Source organism: Anopheles gambiae, chromosome 3, assembly GCF_943734735.2.
Source record: "Anopheles gambiae chromosome 3, idAnoGambNW_F1_1, whole genome shotgun sequence".
Classification (NCBI taxonomy): Eukaryota; Metazoa; Arthropoda; class Insecta; order Diptera; family Culicidae; genus Anopheles; species Anopheles gambiae.
Genome location: NC_064602.1, coordinates 94,656,513 through 94,682,784, shown reverse-complemented (window position 1 = coordinate 94,682,784; position 26,272 = coordinate 94,656,513). Strand labels below are relative to the sequence as shown.

The 26,272-nt window shown below is 47.6% G+C and overlaps 2 protein-coding genes across 5 annotated transcripts; both read left to right on the top strand.

The window, feature by feature from the left end:
• The first annotated feature begins 1,780 nt into the window (after positions 1-1,780).
• LOC1280600 (tyrosine-protein kinase receptor) lies at positions 1,781-23,238 on the top strand. Of its 4 annotated transcripts, none has more exons than XM_061661332.1 (13): positions 1,781-1,912; positions 7,546-10,153; positions 12,189-12,800; positions 12,887-12,968; positions 13,042-13,716; positions 13,781-13,946; positions 14,027-14,324; positions 14,403-15,003; positions 15,074-15,172; positions 15,241-15,448; positions 15,516-15,731; positions 15,797-15,866; positions 15,956-23,238. In XM_061661332.1, exons 2-13 carry the CDS (start codon positions 9,086-9,088, stop codon positions 17,630-17,632), a joined length of 5,772 nt encoding a protein of 1,923 aa, XP_061517316.1. In that variant the 5' UTR covers positions 1,781-1,912; positions 7,546-9,085; the 3' UTR covers positions 17,633-23,238. The 4 variants fall into 4 exon arrangements, with proteins under 4 accessions (XP_061517316.1, XP_061517317.1, XP_061517315.1 ...); XM_061661333.1 differs by lacking the exon at positions 1,781-1,912 and adding an exon at positions 5,830-6,255; XM_061661331.1 differs by lacking the exon at positions 1,781-1,912 and adding an exon at positions 5,830-6,272.
• Positions 23,239-24,052: 814 nt separating this feature from the next.
• Positions 24,053-26,154, top strand: LOC3291503 (calpain-B). Its single transcript, XM_552135.3, has 2 exons — positions 24,053-24,467; positions 24,529-26,154. Exons 1-2 carry the CDS (start codon positions 24,348-24,350, stop codon positions 26,023-26,025), a joined length of 1,617 nt encoding a protein of 538 aa, XP_552135.2. The 5' UTR covers positions 24,053-24,347; the 3' UTR covers positions 26,026-26,154.
• The last annotated feature ends 118 nt before the right edge of the window (positions 26,155-26,272 follow it).

The following is a 26,272-nucleotide window of genomic DNA, read 5'->3' as shown; positions in this document are numbered from 1 at the left end:
ACCAAAGATGCAGCCTGCTGCGCAATTGCACGCGTATAGATTGCGGACGCGTGTCAGACGTACTGCGGCAGGCGTAAATCAGTTGATTAGAAAATTGTTCGTGAGAAGCAAACGGTCCCAGACAAAAACGTATCAAAGTGGTGGATTACGCCACCTCAATACACAGACTAGGATGTGTTCAGAGGAGAGAGAGGCAACAGCAATGGGCAAAGACGAGATACATTTTAAGTCACTGTCTGGAGACTGGACTGAAATTTGTCGGCTCCAGTTGATGGGAAAATTGGCCACTCGCGTTCAAGTTGGTATCTTGGTTGCGCCACTTCTGGCGCTTACAATCTTGAAACACCACTACCGCCTCCGTTTTTCACTCGGCAGATCGGGGAACCACTTGATCGTATTAATTCGGTTCAATTGCATTGAACGAATGGTGGGAGATTTGCATGTAAAGGTAAAGTGAACGATTTGCTTGCAAAATTCCAAAAAAAGAAGTAAAAAAAGAAATTACTATAAATTTTGCCAAAAATCGTTTCCTGCAATGTAAAAAAAAACCCATCTCACCCAAAACAAACACAACAAAAACTTGCCACTTCCACATGTTTGAGACACGCTCGAGATTGCAGGAAACAGATCAACGCACAGAACACAACATCTGGCCCGGCTTAAGCTAATTGATTTAAAGCTCATTCATTCGAAACCGTGCCCACTTCCGATGACGCTGGAGCGGCATTCGCTAATTGACGAGTGAACCATGCCAGTGGCAATGCGGTTGGAAGCCGAACAGTGAGGGCAATAGTTGTTTATTGATGGATCAGAAAAGTTGAATCTGTAATGATAATTAGAATTTTTTGGAAAATTCGGGTTAAATGTCGATTAGTATTTTTCTATCCAAATTTTCAAATGCTTTTTGATTATATTGATTGATTATATTGATTATAATGATCAGTTTGACAGGTTCATTTGACCAACTGTCTTAGAGCTATTCGATAACTTTTTTTGTTTAATATTTCCCCTGAGTAATGGACCACAAAACCTTATTAATTTAGATGATGTTCGGAGACTCTTTGACACACACAATAATCCCTCACTGTAACTGAAGCCTGGAGTTCCCTTGAACCGCCCGAAGAAGACGACATGTTTTTACTTGCACGAAGAAAGTCGCGTGCAGTAAAATTAGATTCGGGAGTGCACTGGGGGAAGCAAAAAAAATAAGAAGAAAAATGACGCGTTGAAAGGGAATAAAAGGGCATCACTGGCACACACAAACACACTCCAAGCGCAGAGGAGGAAGCATGTGAAGGCATCAACGATATCTTCGAGACACATCCACAGAATCCGTGTCGAAAGAAATGAGCGGCAAGATCCAAACTGTGAGCAGACGGGGGGATCTGTGCAAAGGGAACCAAGTGGAAGATACATAAACATTCACGAAAAACCGCACATAAGATATGCGCGACGACGGAGACATACGCGAACGGGCGACAAAGCGACGCTTGGACGCGGACGGACGACTTGCGCGGACGATCACGTTGCGCAGCGCTGCTTATTTTCGTGCGCGCGAGACGACTCAGCAGCCCCCAGACAGCTGCAGTGTGTGTGTGTGTCAGAGAGTAGGCGGTGGAGTGTGATTTTTCTTACCCTCTTTTTCTTCTGGCAGTAGGTATAGGTGTGTTAGTGACGGTTCGCCTTCGACAAGGATCTTCGTCTTCGTGCGTTTGTTTTGATCCGCGCGGTTTTTGGCCCTTATTCGTGGCGTGTTCCCTGAGTGATGAGAGCTCGCTGGTTTACATTCCCGTTCGGTCAGTTCTGTTCGGTGCGTCGGCACGACGGGTTGCTGAAGACGCTTTGGCTCGCGATCGACGAAAGAGAGGTTTAAATCGTGTTGATTTGCTGGTGTTTTTCCCGTGTCCGCAAAGTGAGTCTAGAAAGTGCATAAAAACCTCAAGGGCAAAAGTGTATAAAATGCATAAATCTGGTCACCAGCCTTCAACGGATACAATCGTACAACCGTGAAGTGCGCAAAAATGTTAGCTTTTGCATACAGGAAATGGTTCATTTGCAAAAGAAACACAAAAAAGCGGCGACACGACACGTGAAAAATGTGCAAAACTAAGCTGAAAATATAAAGCAACAACCAAAGCAAAAAAACCGACACAAGGGTGCAAGGGCGACCAATGAGAGCAGAGAGACGCAAAAATTCGTGGAAAATAAAAATAAAAAAAAAACACCGTAAAACCGTACCGCGACGACGGCGCGCCGCGTTACCCTCGCCACGACGGGACAGAGAGTGGGAAAGACATAATACACACAGAAGAAGAAGAACAAAAAAGTACAAATCATCTAAAACCGTTGCCAAATGTACGTCACGTGCGGACGGCGTCGCCCGTTCGTCCCCATCCCCATGGAGTGTAGGATCGTGTGTGCTCCTTCCTTGAGATTTTACCGCGATCTTCCATCAGTTTGCGTATTGCGCGTTCGCGATCGAGATGTGAAAAGAGTCTTCTCGGAGTGTCTGTCTGTGTTTGTGTGTTTCTTCTTCTTTGTGTGCTTCACTTCATTTTTCTTTAAATCATTTCGCTCAACTACTTCGTTGACAGTGGATGTTTTCACGAAATGGAACTAAATTGGCCATTGATCAAAAGATTTCATCATAAATTTCAATTACATTTCGAGCACAACAAATTGCATACGCTTTGCATTTCTTTTTCCCCACCTCTATGAATGAACACTGTCGTCATCCATTCAGCTGCGCGTCCCCAACAGCTGCCTTGTCAAATAGTGTATTGTCCTCCTCCTCCATCGCATAACCACACAGACAGACAGACAGACAGACAAAATCAGGGACCATTCTGCGCGCAAGCCACTAGACAAGTTAATTTAATTCTCCCGCTAGTAGGCGAGAACCAGCATTAATTGATGGACAGAACCGTCTTGAAACGGTCCACCGCAAACGATCCTCAAAGAACGATCGCCGTCTGCTTGACAACTGCTGTGCTATGATTTATTCATTTATTGTGGTTGTGGCTGTGTCTTCTTGCGCGATTCGATACCCGTTGGCATTGGAGTTTGCCCTTTTTTTATCCAAAAATCTCCATCATGCGTAAATCAAACAAACAGATTGACAATGCTGGAAGAGTTCTCTTCAGTGCCACGGCACTGTGAATGATATTTATGCAGAATGGTCATCTTCTTTTACTACTAAAGATTACAACCGAATGGACAGGCTAGTTGAAGCGAATGATTTTTCGATTTAAAATTAAAATGAAGCTTAAAATAATTAACATTGAAGCATTATTTTCCTTCAAATGGAAGTCATTCAGCTCGTTAAGTATCTCAATTGGATGAATAATTTGGGAGGAAAATCAGATAAATTTGATACTGCTGACAAACGCTTCTTGAGCTTGATATACTATAGAAATCCCTTTAAAAATATCATTTGGCAAAGAAGAGTATTTTTAGAATCCAAACAAAACAAAATTAACATAAAGTGTTCTATATTGTGTAAAGTTTCTACTGTTTGAATACGAACATCTCGAACACGTCTGGCTCGAGATGGTTTTAAGTGGCGCCATCTATGCATAAACAGGCCTAACAAAGGCTGCTTTTTGTTGCTTTACCTAAACATGTGGAAGCAAATTGATGAAATTTTCAATACAAACCACTTCAGATCTACCATTTAAACGTTGTATAGAACTTTTCGAAATTTCAATATCTGCCAAGTGGTAATTGGCAAAGAAAATACTTAAAAAGGGAATAGAAAGGTGTCATTCTTTTTTATCTTTCATTAATAAAGTAACGTGCAATAGATGTAATTGATATTCAACCTTTGTGAACATTTGGTCTGTATTCCCTTTTGTGTGCAATTTTCCCTACAGAGACACCCGCTAGCCATTTGTCTGCACCATGGAGGCGAGAAGCATATGGTTTTACTCCTGCACCAAACAAATGATGGGCCATGCCGTGTCACTGGCACTGTGAATGCATCTTTTAAAACGTGAAAAAGACACCCAAACACACATATACACGTACGTGAACCACCTCCTCATCACCTACCAGAATCGTTCCATGTGTGTTTATTGAAAGACCAAAAAAAAAAAGTTCTGTTAAGTGAAAAAATATATTTTTAGCCTGTCCCGTGCTAAACGCACGCACGCGGTGGTGCACGGTTTTGTCGCAGACAATTTACTCGTACGCCCTCCTAACCGTAGCCGTTGGACGCACTGGCATACGCGGGAAGCATAAGCGAGAGCATAGGCGAGCAAGTGACCACGGCGTTTTGTTATGACGAACTTGTTGAATAATGTTTGTTTAACCGGCCTTCGATTTTTTTTTCGGTTTGTTTTTCGGTAGTGGAGCGTACGTCTCATTGAAAATTGATGATTAAATGTGAATGCAAATGTTTTATCGCTACAAATCGGCCCCAAACCGAACAGGCAGGCGTAATTGATTGTTGTTGATGGTGATACGGAAGCGCAAATGCGTGTATCCTTGGCGAATTGTGTAGTCAATTTGCTAGCATTAATGATGCCACACCATCAATTATCTGCCCGCGTGCTGTATACTGTCTAGCTGAAATTCCGCTTAAGTTTCCGTAAGCGTGCAAAGCAATAGCAGAAACTTAAACAATAACTATCAGCTCCTAATTGGCCTAATCGATCGAGCGAATGTATAATCCACCATGCGTCTCCATCGAGACGCCGGGGCAATCTGGTTTGTTTTTCCGGTGAATTATTTATCCGGCATTTCATTGGGTGCTCGATGCAAAGTGACGAGAGAGAGAGAGTGCGAGAGAGAGGGAACGAGAGAGTGTAAAGCAAGTACACACCTATAAATTGAACGAAAGTAGTTTATCAAACAGGGCAAAAGCGTATTGAATGTAGATGACGAACGCTACCTGTAACACAAGCAAAGGCGAGGCAGAAAATGGCACGAAGGGCAATGAAAAACAATCCAATTGGATTTGGTGATTCAATTACATCCACCATGTGTTTGTTGTGCGCCTTGGCCGCTACGCAAATGATGCCGTAACTTATAGGGCAAGGTTTGAGGAAAAGCGGGTGCGTAAAATAAACCTCAATTAAAAAAAGGAAATCCCTCAATTGCGTGGAAAATGCAACCAATGAAAATGCATTCCCACTAAGCTCATTAATTTGCCGCCCATCTCCCAATCCAGCTCAATTGTGCAGAAGCAACACACACACATGCGGGCAGTACCGCTCGAATCACCAAAATACACTCATCACAGGCAACCGGCCCAAGCCAAAGCCTACTCTGAGTGGAAGCGCTCCACAGCCGAGCTTGGCTGTTTATTTGCTTTGCACAGGTACCACGGGTTCCCGTTTTTTTCGATGCTGGAGGAGGGGGTGGGTGGAGCAGGGACCATATTTTCCACCTTCCAGTTCAACGTACGCAATTGATACGCTTTTGTGTTTGGTTCCGCGAACTGCGGAGACTTTTCCGTCAAATTCCTAGGCACTCCCTAGGCAGCCCCAACCGACTCGGGACTCGATCGGGCTCTCGGCAGTGAGTGACCCCGGATGGTTCGGTTCGGTCACTCACGCGCGGGTCGAAGCTTTCGGATGCTGTGCTGGATGCTGGATGCGGGAGCTTTTCCGTTTCGGGGAGAGAGCTTTTCCTTGCGTTCGTGAGTGTGAGAGCGATACTCTCGGAGCCTCTCTTCTCTCTCTCTCTCGTCAATCCTTGCAAGGAGAGGATTATTTGGGGATATTTTTGGAAAGCAGGAGAAAAAAAAGTAGAATTCAAGATGGAGTTGATGCTCTCTCTCTTTCTCTCTGTTCTTTTTGAGGTATCCGGTAGCAATAGGATGCTCAGCCTCACCGCCACGTATCCTCTCCGAATGTTTCGCGCTGGCGTGAAAAGGAGGCGAACAAAATCAACCCTAAACGCTTGAAGAAAGAACAGAAAGAGAAGGCAAGCAAGAGAGTGAGAGTGTGTGTGCGCCAGAGAGATTAGTTTAAAGGCCAAAAAAAAAAGGGGGGTTTTTCACCGAGATCGGGAGAAGCTTACAGGGCCCCAGAAGCAACACACTCCATACGCCGACGAAAGCTCGCGGAAGACGTTCGCTCCAGACCAGTGGCCCGAGTCGGTGTGCGCCCAGTGCGTGTGCGCGTGTGTGTGTACAGTGAATTTTCCTTGCTGTCCTGTGCTGTGCTCATCCCGAAAAAGAAGCAGGTTTTTCGGGTTTTACGGGCACAGCTGCCACCATGTGGTGGAAAACAGTGTTGTGTGATAATACAAGTTAGTGTGTGGGCCAGGTGCGTTTTTCCAGTTTCTGCAGGTGTTTTTTAGCGCTGCTGTGACGCAGCAGGAAACCGAAGAAGCGTACACACACACACACACAGTGGAGCTGGGAGATCAAAAAAGAAAACTCCCAACCCTGTCGAAGGCTCCCCCGTGCAAGCCCCGGTTGGGCAAAATGGAGGAAAAATAAAGTGGATAAACTGTGAAAAGCATCCTCGAAAGGCACACACCCCGTGTGAAAACTGGCAGCATTTCTTTTGAGGGGGGGGGAAGATGCTGGGGTGTGGAAAACGGTAGAAAACTCATCGGAATGTGAAGCAGCCATTACGTGTGACTGTGTGTGTGTGTGTGGCTGTATGTGTCGACGTGCAAGTACCACCCCGTGCGGCGTACGCCCTGTTTTCGAAGGTTGAAATTTTCGGCAGACGCAGCCGGACTCGCCCTGCGTGCCCTTGTTCCCAAACCCCCTCTCCCCCTAATCCACAAACTACACGGCAAAACAGATTGCAAAGGATGTGCTGACAAGGAGAAAGGGAATAAGAAGAGGAAGACGAGAAGGGGGAAAAACCCTAACAGGAGAAAGCAAAACCCATCCCACACCTTTTCAGAAGGATTAAATTCTCGCTCCCCACCCGTTAGTGTGTGTGTGTGTGTGCTCCCTTATGTGTGACGTTGTGTGTGTGTGTGTTTTTTTTTTTCTTCGGTTTTCTTCTTTTCGTTTTTCATACCCTCGCTACCGCCCCTACACATAGGGCGTGAACGTGTGTATGTGCGTGTGCGTGCGTGTGTGTGCGCACGTACGTGCAAACTGATTTTGTTGTTGCTGGTGTGCCAACTCAAAGGAGCCCTCCAAGTGAAAAATTGCTCCAGCCTCGGTGTGTGTGTGTGTGTGTGTGTGTGTGTGTGTGTGTGTGTGTGTGTGTGTGTGTGTGTGTGTGTGTGTGTGTGTGTGTGGATATTAGCACCCTGAAGTGTGCTGAAGTGTGCCGTACTGTGCTGCAACAACAATTTTGGTCCTTCGAACCGGATCAGTGAAACCGTTCGTCGCCTACTACGTGGTGGTTGGTGCTTTTTTCGTGACGAAATATAGCAATGAAAGGGGAGGAGGAGGGTGGGGTTTAGATGTCATCTCCCCGAACTGTTTTCTTGACTTTTGCATTGTAATCATTTCAATCATTGCTTGAGAGTGATTACACGCGTACGATACAGTGAGAATATTAATTACGTGCTTACGTAGGTTTTTTTACAACTTTTTTCTTTCTCTTTCTTTTGCTGGACCCCTTCCAGGTAGATCAGTGTGCAGTGATTTTGTGTGTGTGTGTATGAAGTGTGAGCTTTTCAGCTGCGTGTTGTGAATACAAAAAAAACATCGCACATACACACAAACACGGATGTGAGCTGTGTGAGCGCCTCCGGAAATAGGTGGCCCGGAACGTCGTTCGAGTGTGTAACTAAAAGGGAAAAATAAGAAGAAGAACAAAATATCACACTCCGAACTCCTCCTCACTTCACTCCTACAAGGGATGGTTCGGCTTGCGGCCAGTTTGCCGTGGGCAGTCGGATACCCTACCGCAGCCTTCGCGTTCGCCACGCCACGAACCCGATAACGCCCGGACCGACGGATCGGTGGGTTTTATGCAATCGCCGGCGACCGGCCCGTAACGCGTGGCATGGTGAGCAGCAGTATGGTGAGGAGTGGCCCTGCGGGCAGTCCAAACGTGGCAGTGAAAATGGCCGTCGGGACGATTTACCAGCGGCCGGTGGAGGTGTACCCGTACGATAGTGGCGAGCTGGGGGGAGCACCCACCGTGGTGGTGTTGGCCAGTGTGTACCAAGTTTAGGCCCTCTGCTGGAATGTGTTCTAGTGTTCCGTTTTGTACGTCATCTATCCCACAGCACTACGCTTCTTTGTGACGCTTCTTTTGATTTTCGGTGAAGCAAAAAAAAAAACAAAAAAAAACTTCCGGAAAAAGCATCACAAATGTACGCAAACAGCTTCTCGGTGCGAAAAACAAATACCCAGGCCGTGCCCTGAAAGGAACACGCAGGGTGTACGCGTGTCGTAGTGGTGTGGTAGCTGCTATTTCGTAACAGCCCCGAGTAGTAGTCGCCCCCGGTGCGCGGTTTGGGGCACGCGATGGGGACGCCCAGTAGTGTGAGGGATGCTGTGAATTGCTCATCCTGTGAAGCTCGTGCGTGCATCGGCCTTGCTGAAAAGTGCATCGTGAAAACGAACGCTCAAAACGTTTAAAAGAAAAGTGTGCAAAAAAAGGGGGGAGAAAAAAGCGAAACACATACGACAGAAAACGGCGACGTAAATCCAGCCTTCGCGTTCCAGCGCACGTTCCCGTTTTTCCCGGTGCGAGAGAGCGTGGAGTGAGTTTGCACCCCGTAGGACGGGCGCAGCCCATTTTTGCACGTACGCAGCCCAGCAGGCGAAGGTCGCGTACTACGTGTAACCGTGTGTGTGTGTGAGCGTGAGCGCGGTGAGCGCGCGCCTTTTCTCACGCGCTAAGTGGTGAGAAGAAAAAATAAAGCGACAAGGGAGCGGAGGAGAGCTGCGTAATGCATGGTGCGGAGGAGCTGTGCGGATTTACAGCAGCTTCCCGTTGTCGTGCTGTGTTGCCAGTGCGCCAATTTACGCGAAAACGGAAGCTGCAAAGCATAAAACGCCAACTAGAGCACAACGCAACCACAATACACGCGAAGTGGTGAAAATAAAGTCCGAACGCTAGTGAGAGTGGTGAGTGAGCGAGTGAGTGGTGAGTAAAACAGAGGTAGTAAAAGAAGAAACAACGGTAGCCGAAAGAAAAAGCTCTTTACGGGGATGGAAATCGGAAGAACAACAAACAACCTGCCGCACAGTGAGTTTAGCGGACGGTGTAGACTTTCGGCGAACGTGCCACGCAAGATGGCGTCCGCTAGTGGTGGTGGTAGGTTGCGCCCCAGTGTGCTGCTGACCCTTTTGGTGGCCGTACTGCTGGCCCCAGCGGTGTACGCTCAGCGTCCGCTCGGGAACTCCACGTTCGGGGCGTCCCACAACTCGTCCGGTGTCATCAACGCCCATCCGGTGCTGACCACCAGCACCACCACCACGACCGAGACGCCCCGTTCCGTGCTGCCGGCCTCCGCGTCCGGCTTTGAAGATTCATTCGAAGACGACAGCTCCGATCTGGAGGAGCACGAACACCACGACGAACACCACGACCATGAGCATCATCTGCACCACCATTACGAGCATCATGATGGAGGTGAAAGTGGACACGGTAGCTTCCCGCACCCGAACGGGGAGATGAATGCCGGTGCAAGCCGGAACGGTGGACACGACGGTGCTCCGATCGGATCGCGCCAACCGGGCAGCCGGTTAATAAATCCGTACTTCCCGACGCCCGCCTCGACGCAGGGCGGTTCGAAGACGACGGAACCGCAGAACCGGCGCCCGTTCAATCCGGCCCGACCCGGGCGCGGTCGCAAAACGTCACCGATTAACGAGCTGCGCAAGCTGAGCAAAATCTCCACCACCAACATGAACGGGCTCGACTCGGGCGGTGAGCCTATTTCGTACGGTTCGACCACGCACCGCCGTGGCCAGACGGTGCATCATGGGGGAGCGAACGCGTACGGGCAGGAGAGTGCTGGTGGAGCTGCCGGTAGTTCTGCTGCAAGTGGTTCCGATGCGGGAAGAGGAGGAGCTGGTGGTGGTGGTGGTGGTGGTGGAGGCACCGTCCTACAGGGAGGACGTGGTGCAGCCGACTACGGCAATCGTGGCCGGTCGGATCCGGGCCGTGGGGTTGGCGTTCTGATGCAATCGCCCGGCTACTACACGTCCGGCTCGTCCTACAGCCGACAGGGTGATGATCCACTGCGGACACTGAGAGCGCGTTACAACGAGGAGGTAAGATGACCAGCTCGGGAATCAACCCTTAAATCAAATGCTATCAATCGACTGCACTCCGTGCAAATTGAGCGTAATTAATTGTGGTTTGTTAGTGCACGATGTGCTGAAGAACACTCAAACACACACACCTCAACGGTTGTTGCTCGATTAGCGTTACACAAAGGCTGGATGGTTGTGAGAATCAGGCATCAATAAAGCAAGGGGTTTTGATTAAATTAGCAACTGGACAGTGGTGGACGGTTGTAGCCTCTCGAGTGAAATCAATCATTGGAGCAATCAATGTTGATAGTCTTCCAGCAGAGCTATCATGGTTGTGGTTTTGGAAGTATGAGAAATTGTACTTGGAAACGAGGAACCGGCTAATGCATCAGTTTGGTTCTTAGTTTTCAATTAAATTGAAGTCTGAATATTCTAATTTCATCTATGCAGCACCACATCACACATGTTGTGCCATTCTTTGTGCTTCAATGAACATTGCAAGGTTTATTCTAATAGATCTAAGACAAGAGCTTCTTTTCATATATTATTGACCTATTACTTACACTTGGGCGAAGCAGTTATTCCTCCTAATAACATTGTTAAAGGCCACACATATACTATAGGCTTGATTGATATTGTCTGAGAAGAGTTCAGGATATTAGAATTGTGAGGTTTTTAATGTCCCTTTGAGATGCACTAGAGTCTACAAGGTCGTCGGATAGGTTCTAGATCTCCGTCCAGGTCGTCCTTCTATATCGAGCGAATATGCCGTAGCATATTACTATTACTTGGAAGTCTTGTAAGTCTTTATAGTTCAGCATAACCACCGCATAGGGCGTTACGAAGAAGAAGTTATCGATCGAAAGTGTTGGAAAAACAAAGTAGACCATAGCATATACGACGGGTATAAAAGAAGCAGCTAGATTCAGTTATGTAGTAGTTTAGTATAATAAACTGTAGAGACACATTCTAAACTCTTTAGAAAGATCTTGATTGGAAGTAGCTAAAGCTAAAACCTAGATTTTGCCTCTAAAGATACATCTAGAAACAAAGCATCGTGTCTAAATCAAGAAGATAATTCTTATTGGGATTTCCGCGAAAATTAGATCTCTGCTGTTCTGCCAAGAACCATTCATTTCCTTTATGCCTCCGCTGCAGAGACAGATGAACGATTAACAGTTAAGAATAGAAGCTTCAAAATCCCATGAATTCCATCCAGAGCCTTCCAAGGAAGCATCCAGAAAGCCGTGTGCTTCTGCTGTGCCTGGGAAATCTTGGAAAATTGCAACAAATCAGTTCCTTGCAATAACGTGCAAGATGCTTCCAGACACATTCCATTATTTCCCACGAATCAAATCAGTGCTCTGCTATCTGTTGCATCTCCATCTTTAGCGCAACCATTGTGAGCCGGGATTGGGGACGGCCGAGTCCAGTCTGATTGAGTTGCTGGAATAATTAACGTTTTCACACTTCACCAGCAATCGAACGCGCTGCGATGCTAGTTTCAAGACCAAAGTCGGGCCTCTCCAGGGGTTGGCCGTTGACCAACAAAACGCGAATTGACGCGCGACGTCTAGAGAGAAAGAGAGAGAGAGAAGGAGACGTCCAAACCACGAAAGTGCATTACAGATTGTTTTGCGAGGTGTTTGCAGTTTGGGGGGAGGGAAGAGCAGGGAAGCACATTCGTTATTTTCGTAATCACAATCGAAAATAGATTTCCCATCATCAGTCCGGTGTTGGATGGACGGATGGACGTGACGCGCTTGACGCAAATTTCTTCCAGCACCTTCATCAATGCCGAAGAGATTGAGGTTGAGCGTGGACGGTTGTGGCAATGAAGGACGGTGCGACCTTCTTGACGGGGCTTGTGGTTGGAAGAAGAGAAACACGTTTCTATTAGTGTACACACTGTGCTACGGAAATGGAACTTGTCGCCTAACAATAGCGCCACAACCGCAACGACAAGAAATCGACTTTCCGAACAAATGACGAGCTAGACAACGGTTCTACGTAAAAATTGATGATGGTTTTGTTTATTCTATCCCACAACCAGCGTTACCACAACTCCGTCCCCGATCAGGGCTCCGAGATGGACGAGATACTCGGCATGAAGTGCAACTTCGAGACGGAGTGTGCCTGGACGTGGGATGAGAACGATCAGCACGGATTCCAGGTGGTGACGGGCGTCAACCTAACGGAATCGAACCGCACCGGGCTGATGCCGGGACCGGGTGCCGATCCGGCCCACAATGCAAACGGCCACTTTCTGCATCTGCGGCTCACGCAGGACAGTCAGCCGCAAATTCTCACCTCGCCGATTTTCGGTGCCACGAAGGAAAACTGCTACCTGGAGGTGTTTACGCACCAGAGCGCGATGCATCATGGGAGCATACGGATCGTGATCGAGACGATCGGCAACCAGGAGTCGAGCTGGGTGCCGGCCGAAATTATGGGCAACGATCTGCGCCGCTGGCAGCTGAACACGTTCCGCATCGATCGCATCTCGAAGGACTTTAAGGTGCTGTTCGAGGTGGTACCGAACAAGCTGGGCGGACAGGCGCGTGGGCACGTGAGCATCGATAACTTGCGCATGGTGAACTGCTTCCCGGACTCGATCAGCACGAACAACTGCAGCTACTCGCAGGTGCAATGTACGGACAACAAGGTAAGGAAGGGGACAGAAGGACAAAACAGAACGATATAATTGACCATAAGAGCCATGTGTGTTTGTGTTTGTTCAATCCCCTGTAGCTCCCTGTGTGCATCAAAACACCAAAGATCTGTGACATCACAGTAGACTGTGACGACAATGAGGATGAAACGTTGAATTGCGGTAAGTGAGTCTGTGAATTCTGGAAGAAGAAGTCCTAATGTCCTAACTTTGTTCATTATTCTTCCCAAAACAGATAAAATCCCGTTTGGTGGCCGCTGTGACTTTGAGTCGGGTTGGTGCGGTTGGCAGAACTACGGCAATGTGATACTATCCTGGGCTCGACACTCCGGTCCAACGCCAACAGAAAAGACGGGCCCCGATGTGGACCACACGCACGAAAACTCGAACGTCACCGGGTACTACATGTTCGTCAACATGAACCAGCACGCGAACGATAGTGAAAAGAAGTCACTGGTCGGGTTAGCGAGCAATGCCATCATGAACAGTGTCGTCTTCAACCCACCGCCGCTGGTACACACGAACGCAAGCTCACCGTACCGGAACTCCTGTGTGGTACGGTTCTACGTCCACCAGTACGGCATGAACCCGGGCAGCATTAATCTGTCCAGCGTGGAGATCCGCGAGAAGGAAAACTTTACCACCACGCTGTGGTGGAGTTCGAAGAACTTGGGAGAGGATTGGGTTCGGGTGGACATAATTCTGCCCAACATTACGACGAAGTACTATCTGCAGTTTGAGGCGCGGATGGGTATGCGCATCTTTTCCGATGTGGCGATCGATGACTTTTCGCTCAGCCCGGAGTGTTTTGGGTTGAATATACCGGCCGAACATCTGCAGGGGTACAACTATTGGGATCCGCGCATAGGCGGGGCGAAGCAACCGCACAAGGATTTCGTTGGGAAGTCATGTAAGTCATGTTCATGTTGCTGTTGGAGTTGGAGTGATCTGAAAGAGCCTAACTTCCGTTACAGTCCTGGAACTCAACACCTGCGGTGCCAAGGGTCAACAAGGTCCTACGCCGGCCGATTGTCTGTCGTCGTACAACAACACGGAAGCGTTCAGTGCAGTTCACGTGATCGATAGTCACCCGTTCAAGGGCATCCAGGCGTGGAAGGTTCCCAATGAGGGTTACTACACGTAAGTTCAATATTGCATTAAAATGTTCATGGGATTCCAGCACACTAACCTGATGTCTTCTTCAATTTCCAATTCGATAGAATCATCGCTAAAGGTGCAGGTGGTGGTCTTGGGTCCGGTGGTGTTGGCTCATCCCGCGGCGCAATGGTACTGAGTGTGCTGGAGCTTCACAAGGACGAGGAGATCTACATCCTGGTTGGACAGAGCGGTGAGCACGCGTGCATCAAATCGATGGGCTATCGGGACGAGTCGTGCGAGACGCGGAACAAACAGCTCAACCTCGACACGACCTGGATGCACTCGAAGACGCAGCAGGTGAAGAACACGATCATCGAGGAAGGTGCCGGTGGAGGTGGTGGCGGGACGTACGTGTTTTTGGTACGTTGGAATTCGCTTGTCCAGATGTCAGAGTGAAGGAACTGAGGAACTTATTATGGTTTATCTTCTCGATTTCAGTTGAACTCAGCAAATACGGCAGTTCCGCTGCTGGTTGCCGGTGGTGGTGGAGGACTCGGCGTTGGCCGTTACCTGGACGATGACATTCAGCATGGCAAGAAGTATCTGTCGTTCAAGAAGGATGTGTCGGGTACGGCGCACGGGGAATCGACCCGACAGGCCGGCCCGGGTGGTGGTTGGCGTGCCCAGGCTGATATGGGGCTGGATCCACACTATGGGGCGTCGCTGCTGGAGGGTGGCCGTGGAGGACTCCCTTGCTATACGCCGCGTGGAACTCACGGACAAGGTGGCTTTGGAGGCGGTGGTGGAGGATGTGATACGGGCGGTGGTGGTGGTGGATATTCCGGCGGTGATACGATGATCAATTCCACGAATGGTGAGGGCGGTTCGTCGTTTATGGCATCGAAGCGCAACGTGCCGGAGCTGTCGATGGAATTTTCCGGTGCAAACGGTGGCCATGGTGCGGTGTTGATCATCCCTGCGATACAGGGCTGCGGATGTGACTACCGGTGTGTGGCGTTGGACGAGTACCGTGCCACTGTGGGGTGCATCTGTCCCGACGGGTGGACACTGAAACCGGACAACTATACTGCGTGTGAATGTAAATATTTTCGCTTGATGGTTTGGGGTAAGCTGGCGCTGAATCTAATCGCTCCTCTCTATCTTTCCAGTGCCCACGGAAGCCGTGGAAATGAAGTACCTAATAATGTTCTTTGTCGTCGTCGTGCTCGTGCTTTGCGCTGCACTGGCCAGTCTTATATTGATACTCTGTAAGTAGATCTTCTGCGATCTTTCGGAATAGCCTCAAGGACTCAACTCATCTATACCTCCTTCACAGATAATCGTTACCAGAGAAAGCGTCAGGCGGCACTGCGCCACAAGATGCTGCTCGAGCAGGACCTGCAGCTGAGCCGGCTGCGCAGTACGGCCGACGACTCGGCACTGACCAACTTCAATCCGAACTATGGTTGTGATGGCATACTGAACGGGAACGTGGATGTGAAGAGTCTGCCACAGGTCGCTCGTGAAAGTTTGCGTTTGGTGAAGTAAGTATCATCCTCCCCCTTCCTTCCTTCTCTGCTGCTATATTCGTAACATGTGTTGCTTCTTCAGAGCCCTTGGGCAGGGTGCTTTCGGTGAGGTGTATCAAGGTCTGTACCGCCACCGGGACGGCGATGCGGTGGAGATGCCGGTCGCGGTAAAAACCCTGCCCGAAATGTCGACCGGACAGGCAGAGTCGGACTTCCTGATGGAGGCGGCCATTATGGCCAAGTTTAACCATCCCAACATCGTGCATCTGATAGGCGTTTGTTTCGATCGACATCCTAGGTAATAGAGTGATCGTTTTTGGAGGAAAGGATCGTGTTTTACCTCTTCTTATGACTCTCCAACAGGTTTATTGTGCTGGAGCTGCTTGCTGGCGGAGATCTGAAGAACTTCCTCCGGGAAGGTCGCAATAAACCGGTATGTTTGTTCGCATCAGCGTCACAGAGCCATCTTCCAATGATCATATCGCAAATAACATCTTCTTCTTGTACTGCTCCTACCAACAGGAACGTCCCTCGCCACTAACGATGAAGGATCTGATCTTCTGTGCGCTGGATGTAGCGAAGGGCTGCCGGTACATGGAGAGCAAGCGCTTCATCCACCGGGACATCGCCGCCCGGAACTGTCTGCTCAGCAGCAAAGGGCCGGGCCGGGTGGTGAAGATTGCCGACTTCGGTATGGCCCGTGACATCTACCGCTCCGACTACTACCGCAAGGGTGGCAAGGCGATGCTGCCGATCAAGTGGATGCCACCGGAAGCGTTCCTGGACGGTATCTTCACCTCCAAGACGGACGTCTGGTCGTTCGGGGTGCTGCTGTGGGAGGTGTTCAGCTTGGGCCTGATGCCCTACACCGGCCTGCCCAACCGGGACGTGATGCAGCTGGTAACGGGTGGCGGTCGGCTCGACGCTCCCCAGGGCTGCCCGATGGCCGTGTACCGCATTATGGCGGAGTGCTGGAATCCAACGCCCGAAGAGCGGCCAACGTTCTCGAATCTGCTCGAACGGTTGACGACCTGCACGCAAGACCCGGAGGTGATGAACGCACCGCTACCCAGCTTCTTCAGACCACCGTCGAATGAGCGTGACACGACGATAATGCGTCCGCCCGGGAACGATGACTTCTGTCTGCAGGTGCCCAACTCCTCCGACTATCTGATACCGCTGCCGGGTCCACGCTCAGTAGCGGAGCGGCTTCTTAGCGAGGCGACCGGCGTCACCATTCCGGACACGCTGATGACCTGTACGCCGCCCAAGAACGCGTCCCCACGCATCATGAACGGCCACACGGTGGTGGTGTCGAATGCGCTCGTCGGCCACGGTGCACCACAGCAACCGCCCATGACGACCGTCACCGATGGCGCCTGCTGGGAGACGTCCTTCATACGCAAACACCCGGGCCAGGCATGCCCGGCCGGTGTTCCCCTTCCACCGCCACCGGTACTCGATCCCGCCGAAGCAGTCCTTCCACCGAACGGTCCGTCGATGGTGCCGCCTCCGCCCGTACCCGAGGTGGCCGACAAGCTAATATCGCTCGACACACCGCAACAAACACCGACCGCCATCCAGCCGCCCATCTCGTTCAGCAACAATCCGGTCATCGGTGAGCTCGGGGAGGGAGTCCCACCTGCCCCCACCAACGGTGGACCGATGACGAACGGTAACGGTCACGGTCACGGACCACCGATGGTAGAATCGCCGATCGAGACGGCCAAGCTGCTGAGCAGCATTCCGCCACCGATCACGCTCGATCCGGCTGCGCTTAGCATGCAGCAGAACCACGTGGTCGGTACGTCGTACGCGAACATCCGCATGATGAACAGCGCGAACGGGAATGGCGCCGGCGGTGGCCATAATCACAGCAGCAGCAACAATGGTAACAACAACAACAACCATGGCGATCATGGTGTGATCGTGGACAAGCTGAGCGGCACCGGAGGGATGGTGATCACGTACAGCAACGGTCCGACGGGTGTTAATGGCGGTGTGAATGGTGGTAATGGCGGCAATGGTGGCAGCAACCACAGCACGAACGGTCACCACGGCCACGGTGGCAATGGGGGAGGCGACAAGGGATCGGGCGGTTCCGGGCAGGATCCGTCTCGGCAGGCGGCCCCGTTCACGATTCAAACGTTCAGCGAGCGGTACATTAGCCCGGAAAACCATTCCGAGATCAGCTGTTAAGATGGAAGGGGGAGGGGGGAGAAAGGGGAAGTGATAGCGATCAATCGAAAAATGCCAAACCACAAAAACACAAAAACACATAAACCACAAGCAAACACATACACCCCGACACACTTATATAAAGTATCATTGGTGGACATACATTGGCCACTAATTTGAAAAAGTATTTCGTAACGAAAATCAATATATATATATACATATGTAATACTATATAAAGAAGAATACACACAAACACACACATAGTGACACACAGATACAAATATACAAATGCATTATTTGTACATATATTTGCGTAAACTTAGTGAAAATGGGATGCAAACCAAACAAACACACACAAAAGTTGGACTATATTTATATGAGCAACACATAACCCGCAGTGTTAGGTGGACATGTTTGTAGGGTTGTCGCGGTAAGTGTGACAACAAACAAACAGAAAAAACAAAACAAACATAAGTAACATGAATGTAAAACAGATGGAACAGAAAATGTTTTGCCCTTTTTTGTCCAAACCAGTCCACCGAGTGGAGAAAAACAAGACGAAACAAGTGTATGTGTGTGCGAAGGGGTAAAAGCAAAACAACAAAACAAACACAGTACAGAGAGCAACTGAAAAGAGAACAAGGAAAGTTACTAGTAAAGGTACTGAATTTGATTAGAAATAACACAAACTAACATGGAAAGACAAGAAACAAATTGATACGATAACGTCAAGATCAGGATAAACAGATCATAGATTCTGCTGTAAAGTGTACAGCAACAGTAACCAAAACTGAGTTGTTTCAAAGCGTCCAACGCACAGTTTGTTGGGTGACCGTTCTTTTCGACCCTGCCCTCTCACAGAAACACACTCACAAAAAACGGGGGTTTCTCCGTACAGATGGCGTCTTGGGCGAGTATTACTGTAGCAGGACGAAATTTGTTACAAAACCAAATGAAATGAAGTGCTCAGAGAGGTGGGAGGGGGGGAGTTGAACAAGGTATTCCGGCGTGTCATTAGCTAGGGGACGAGAGCTTATCCCACATTTTAACAACGACAAATTCACACCAATTAAAAGAGAGAGGGGGGTAGAAAGCAAAAAGAGTAAAAAATCCACTTTGAGATTCAGTTCAGTTCAGTTCAGTTTGTGCTTACTAATTCGTATTGGAAGCCATTTTTCAAGCATTTCCTATTAGATTTTCTGTATTAGTACACCTTTTCGTTAGTGCTTATAGCCAGCGCCATCTGGTTGAAATCGGCAAAAGCTAATCGTATCAGCGTTCGTTTACAAACATACGGCACAAAACTCCGGCTACTTTTCTAAACCGGGGTTTATGAAACCTTCTTTGCTCAAAGGATAGTTGTTGTCCCGTTTGCTTAGCGGCGATGACCTTCACTGCGTCTACCGCGCAGTTCTTCGGGAGGGGTTCGTAAAAGCAAAACCTAACCTATTAGTAGAGTACACTAGTTACGTTTCAGCAGTCGATGCGGTTGTGATGATTTAGCAAAAGAGAAGCAAAAGCGAACAGAGCAGTTGTGTTGTTGTTTGATTTAGGTTTATAATTTGTGTAAGAAGAAGAGAGAAAAAAAACACAGCAAACAAAATTGAGTCGTGATTAAGGATTGTTAAGGAAACAGAAAACGCTTGCGCTTTTCGAAGGGAATTGGTGGTTTTCAGCTGTCGAAATTAGGAGTCGAAAATAATTGCGCGGAGCTGATTCGCGTGTGCGATGATAGTATTGTTGATTATATTTGATTAAAAAAACAAGGGTTAAGCCAAAAAGCGTGCTTAGGATTGCAACAAACGTTTGCAATGTTGTTTTGAAGAAAGCAAAAAAAAGGTGACCCATTGAAACAGGTTAGTGAGTTTAGAACGAGGGAACGTTTTCGGTCCCCGCCCCACAAAAATGGGTCCGCATTGTATTAATTACCGCACCCCGCATTGGGTGGACATTTGCATTGCTCCAAACGGTTTGTTTGCCGGGTGCGCTTTCCACGCACGCCCCTCCAACAGCCGCCCCGTTGTACTGAAGCGCTCAGCTACGATGTTATAAACTGTGTCTTTGTTTTGATTGTATACTACACAGTAAGCCATGGCTCTTCGGTCGTCAGACTCTAAATGCCGCTCAGTGTCCAGTGCTCAGTGTGCGTGCGTGCATGTATGTGTGTGTGCGTATTTACTCGATGTGTTTAATAAGCAGTGAGTCGAAGGACAAACTTAGAGATGTAAGCAAACACACATACACATTACCACTACACACCACTAACCAGGAACGTGCTGGACCGTTTCTCCGGCCCAGCCTGTTTTGTTTAGTGGGTTGAATTCTCCAGATGCCAAAACTAGTTAAACCATGCATAGCTCACTAGAAAGGACCGAGGGAGGGGGGAACCCCCCCCCCCCCGGAATTCGAGTCGCTCAAAGGAATTTTGAAACCCTCTAGCACACCAGCGCAAAGGGGCAAATGGTATGGAACAAATAATAATAATACTAATAATAATAAATAAAAAATAATGATAAACAATAAATGTAACCTTTGTACACAAACACACACAAAATGAACATTGCAGATTAATTTTGATAGAATTGTACAGGATAATCAGTTTGTAAATCGAGGTCTCCCGCAATGCGGACACCCGGACAGCCCGCACATGCTCGGGAACGGGACGGGCGGGCGGGAGGACACGTGGCGTCCTCCGGGACCGTGGGTTAAGAAATTGAACTCACAAACACACGCAAACTCACATAAAGAGCGAAAGAAGCATTAGGTGTGAGCAGAAGAAGGAGGGACATGTTTTTTAATGTATACAAAATAACTCTACAGACATATACTTATATTACCCTAGCGGAGAAAAGAACAAATCGCATGTGCGTGCGTGCGTGTGTGTGTGTGTTTGTGTAATGTATGAGTGCATGTTAAGTGTTTAATAAGCGAAGGCTGAAGGCGAACAAAATAGTGCAAGTGAGATGAAATATTAAATAAATTTACTAACTTAATGGCACACACTACCAAACACACATATGGCAGATAAATGCTGCTGCGTCAGTTCCCAACCTATGGATGTAAATGAGTGTTATCTACTTTATACTGTGACCCTTACCCTCCTCCCCCAGCTCCCCCACCATCCCGTTTCCTAACCCGTTTCCCCTCATGTCCCTCGTCCGTAAAATGAGCCGTTGTGAAAATGCTTTAGAACAAGGACGCTTTTTTCGTATTCAAGCTGTAGCAACAACTAGGGTCAATAATATTATACACATGGACGAGATTGAGGGTTGATGTGCGAGCGTGTGCATCACTAAATAAGTATCTATATAATCGAACTATTACACACACACGTGGGAACGTGGCGGCCACATTCTGTAGCTAAGTGTGTTGATGTTGAACAATGAGGTGAGAGGTTTTAGTTTTCCTTTTCCAGCAAGCCATTTGATTCGTTGCATTTCCGTTGAACGTAGTGAATACAATTAAACAAAGAAGGGCGCGGTTACGAGACGCAAAACAGGTCTAAAATCGGTACATTTTTGTTCTCCAACGCGACAAACACGTGATTAGTAGTGAAACGAAAGATGATCGCAAACTAGCAGATCATTTAAGACCGAAAAACAGACCGAACTGATGCGACAGGATTTGGCCTCAGCTAGAAGGGACAGGAGCAACACAAAAAAAAACAAACCAAAAAGGCCATTTGGGAAGGGTTTGCAAAGAGAAAGAGGTAGAAAGAGAGAGAAGGAGTGTTTGTCAGAGAGAAAATATATACAAACTTACAAGAAAGCAGTGAAAGTGGAAGAAGAGAACAGAAAGCGTGAAAATAAACTTATATTTATTTTTATAAATTAGAAAACAATAAAGGACAAACGACACAACAACAGAAGAGAACATTAAATGTGTCTCGACAAAAGGGAGTGAAAAAAAACTAATGTTTGCCATGTTGGCTTGTCCCAGACAACCGTGGCACTAAATGAAATTGAGAAAAGAAGGAGAAGGAAGAAGAAGAAAACGAAAACAATATATAACCAAAACGAGAGAACACTAACAAGGTATCCTAAACGATAGAGCCGTACGGGCGCCAATTGAGAATTGAGAGAACGGTTGAAAGAAGTCGGTAAAACCAAAACATTTAACAGTGTGAGTGTTTTTTTTTAGTGTAAGAAACGTATTGAAGCTAACCGATCCTGTAAACCAAATTAAGAACAGCAGAAGAGAAGAGAAAACCAAACAACTTCAACCAAAATAGAAGGGTTGAAAGTGGCAAAGGAAAGGTTTAACAATAGACACTGTTAAAAACAAAACCAACATATATATATATATATATATATATATACATACATACATAATTTAAACAAGAAGGAAAACTCGCGAAAAAGAGTAAAGCGAGAACATACATACAGTGGACGGATCCAACGTGGAAGTGAAAACATGCTTTAATGACTTCTGTGTACATATGATAATTTAGTGGCCAACATGAAACATTGTAAAACACACACTAACACTAACACACACACACACACCCATAAGCCATCAACCATTCTGATAAAGAAACAAATAAGAGACGATAAGAAGAAAAGAACGCTTAGCAGGAAAAAGGAAAAGTAAAGACCACTTTACTGTTGTGAACAGAAAGGGAGCAGAAGGAATGGTGGGTGTCTGTGCTGAAATGGCTGCATTTGAATGCCCCGATGTAGTGAAATAGCGGAAGCAGAAAAAAAAATCACAAACTTCTAAATACCGTCTAAAAAAAAGATAAACCGTATGTAACTAAAAACAAGAAAAGAAACAAAAAAACCAAAACACACCCACCCCCCAATGAGTCCCAATGCCATGCAACTTGCTGGTCAGGGGTAAAAACCGGGGGAATATGCGGCAGGGTAGACATTATTGGGAATCGTGATCGTAAACGAAAGGAAAGGAACAGCGCATGGCGAGAAGAAGAAAAAAAAAACAAAACAAAAATATTAATGTTATTTATTTATTGATATTTATGTAAAAAAAGAAGAGTAAAAAAAGGAAAAACAACAAAAAAATAAAAATAAACTGAAAAACAACAAACAAAACATACGAACACACACATACACATACACAAAACTACCAATACTAATAGGAAAACGACTGAGTGTCTCAATGAACACGATGAGAGGATTGTGGGGGGGATGGATTCTTTACGACTCGACAGAGAAGAAGAAGAAGAAGAAGAGAAACATTCGAACAGCATGAACGAACGAAAGGAAGCGATGGAAAGAGGAGAAAAACATACACACACATACACACTGTTAATACTGGACGGTACAGGAATTGTGAAGATGCACAACACAAAAAGATGCATCAAACGAAAAGGTAAAACAAAGTACACACTTACACAAACACACAGATAGACGAAACAAAAACAACAACAAAACAGTACACTTGCAGCAACACCAGAGATAAGCAGAAGAGTCGTACATACATTATTGCCGAAACCCCCCATCCAGAAAGGAAACCACCCGCTCACCAATGAAAGAGGGAGCGAACATGAGGAAGAAGGAGACAGACAGAGAGAGAGAGAGAGAGAGAGAGAGAGATAGAAAGAATGTTGTAAGGAATCTTATCATAACTGACTAATAAACAAATAATGACAAACAAACCGTGAATGTAAACCCTCCTTTGTGTTGTGTTGATGTATTTTACCACCCAATGCCGACTGGTTGTACCGTTTGACGTTTATGACCGTAATGAGCAAATTGAAGAACAATTTAACGCAGTAGGCAAGGCTCGTTTGCTTAGGAACGGCAATGTCGTCTTTGTTGTGGAGTAGTGCTTGGACATCTCAAATCTATTCCTCCAAAGTCACAGTGAAAACCAAGGAAATTCAGAAAATATGTCCTTTGCTGCCGGGAGACATTTGAAGCCGTATATATCTGTTGGATCATTCTTTTCTACAAGATATATCCTCAGAGGTCATCAATGTGAAGTAAAGTAATCGAAGCGTGACAGTAAGTTATTTAAATTAACACATCAATTATTGTGTTATCTGTTAATTATCTCAACCTTCTCTTACTTCTTATTAAACATGTTTTAAATTATCTGATTAGTTCTCTCGTAGCAGGGTATTTGATTTGCGATTTTTGAACCCACAACGAACTTGTTCATAGATTATGACAATTCCATGGGAACTGATTAACATGTCAAAGTGAGGACAGTAAGTGTAAATTGAAGGCTTTTTGTCACTCGCCTTGTCCAAGTGCTCATCGATTATACACAGCCTCCTCAAGAATCCGTATTAAGCTAGCAAGGAGGTAGAATAGAACTCCTCAAATGCCCATTCCACATGATTCGACGACACTCCCTCGTCCACGGGTGATGGCGAGACGCGATTATACGATTTTGTGTCAAACTAATTCAACTTTAGGATTTACCCTGTTTGCTGGAATTGCACCTGTTCGTAAGGCAATCCGCTCCATTGCTCCCCTCCTAATCCCCCGAAGTGATAGTTCACAGTACGGCAATGTAAGCGTGCTAAACCAGTTTCGAAGACGCGGGACATTCCCCCACTGCGAATGGCTAAGAAGTGAGTAAAAAAGTAAAAACAAAGAATTCAACCAGATTGTTGCTGTCTGGCACTTGTATAATGAAGGCACGCGATGAGATAAAACGGAGGCTCATGCCTTTAAAAACGCCTTCAGCCCGTACGGATGCGGTTTAGTCGCTGGAAAGGTGTTGCGTGTGGAATTTCAGACCAGCACGACACTTTGCGCCAGTTCGTGCGATGCATTTCATTAGCTGGTGGTTAGGGTCGGCGGAGGATGGTAGCGATCACGATCGCTCATCTAGTTCCATCGCTTCGGAAAGTGATTGTAGATCAAACACGGATCTTGATGCATTCGAGGTAAGAAAAAGGAAAGCATCGGTTAAGTTTGTGTTGCCTAAATTTGTCCAATCGTTTTCAGAATCAACCGACAGTGAAAGACTTCCAAGCACTTCGTGATCGCTGCCTGGCGGAAGGCACCCTTTTTGAGGATCCCGAATTTCCCGCAAACAACTTCTCGATCTACCACTCAAATCCTCCGAAGAAAGGGGAGCGTGAATTCGAATGGAAACGGCCAGGCGAAATTGTTCCTTCGCCCAAGTTTGTCACCGAGGGCTTCTCACGGTTCGACGTGCGCCAGGGCATCATCGGTAACTGCTGGTTCATATCTTCCTGTTCCGCGCTCACCTCCCATCAGGAGCTGTTCGAGCGTGTCGTCCCGCTGGACAATGGACAGTTCGAGGCCGATCACTATGCGGGGCTGTTTCACTTTCGCTTCTGGCAGTATGGCCAATGGGTGGAGGTTATAGTGGACGATCGATTGCCGGTTGGCAAGAACAATCAGCTTCTCTTCATCAGCTCCTCCGAGAAGGACGAATTCTGGGGCGCACTGTTGGAGAAAGCGTACGCCAAACTGCACGGTTCGTACGAAGCCCTGGACAGTGGTACGGGGCGCGAAGGTATGGTGGATCTTACCGGAGGCATTACCGAGTTCTACCAGCTAAAAGGCAACGAACCGGACGATCTGTTCGAACGGCTGGAAAGCAACCTGGCTCGCCGATCACTCATAACAGCGGGCATTAATGGAAATGAGAGAGAACGGGTGCAAAGCGTCAACTTGGTGCCGCAACACGAGTACTCCGTGACGAAGGTCACCAGGCTAGATGCGACCCTGCACATGCTGGACTTTGGGGCGGGTAATGCGGTCGATGTGAGGTTGATCTGTGTGCGCAATCCCTGGGGCAGGGGTGAGTGGAGCGGTGCCTGGGGCGATCATTCACTCGAGTGGATCATGGTGCGGGACGAGAAGATGGAAGAGCTGAACATTGTTAAGGAGGATGGCGAGTTTTGGATGAATTTTGAGGATTTCGTGCACCATTTTGATGACGTCAGCGTGTGCTATCAGTGTCCGGGTGATATGGGGAAGGAACTGAGGGCTCGCTATCCTCGGGAAATGGTGAGCGAGATGGGCGAGTGGAAACGTTCCGCCACAGCAGGTGGATCGGATGAGAATAGTTTCTGGAGCAATCCACAGTACGTTCTGAAGTTAGCGCACCATGAAGGATATGAAGCAGATTCACGAATCAGCGTTACGATTGGACTCATGCAGAAGCATCACCGTGCGAAAGGGACCAGCTTTTTGTCATTGAGACTGCTTGTCTTCCCCATTCCCAATCATGTGCTTACCGGAAACCGATTCTTACCCAAATCGTTCTTCGATAATGTCATCCCGGTAGAGACGGAAGCCAATTTCGAGACGACGCGTGAAGTTGTGGGCCGATACAAGCTTCCGCCCGGTAGATACGTCGTAGTTCCGCACACCTGGAAACCCCAACAGGAGGCAGAGTTTATGTTGCGAATATTCGCCGAAGGAAGTGTGACAAAACTGTGCTACTGTGCGGGTGATGTGATCGGATGACGATGAGAGGGTGTCCCAATGCCACAATGCCTCAATCCCCCCAACAAAACGATCTCCTTACACATGTGTCGACTTAAGCTGTAACCAGAAAGCAAGACAAAATAAATGTGAAATTCCAACGCAAAAAAACATCTGTTTAACATCGTGGAAAGAATGCAGTATAGTTGGAAATAGTTTTTACAGGCGAAATGTTTCTTCCCACAACGACTTTAGCGACGTGAAGGCTGAACGCCGGTTCACGGTCACC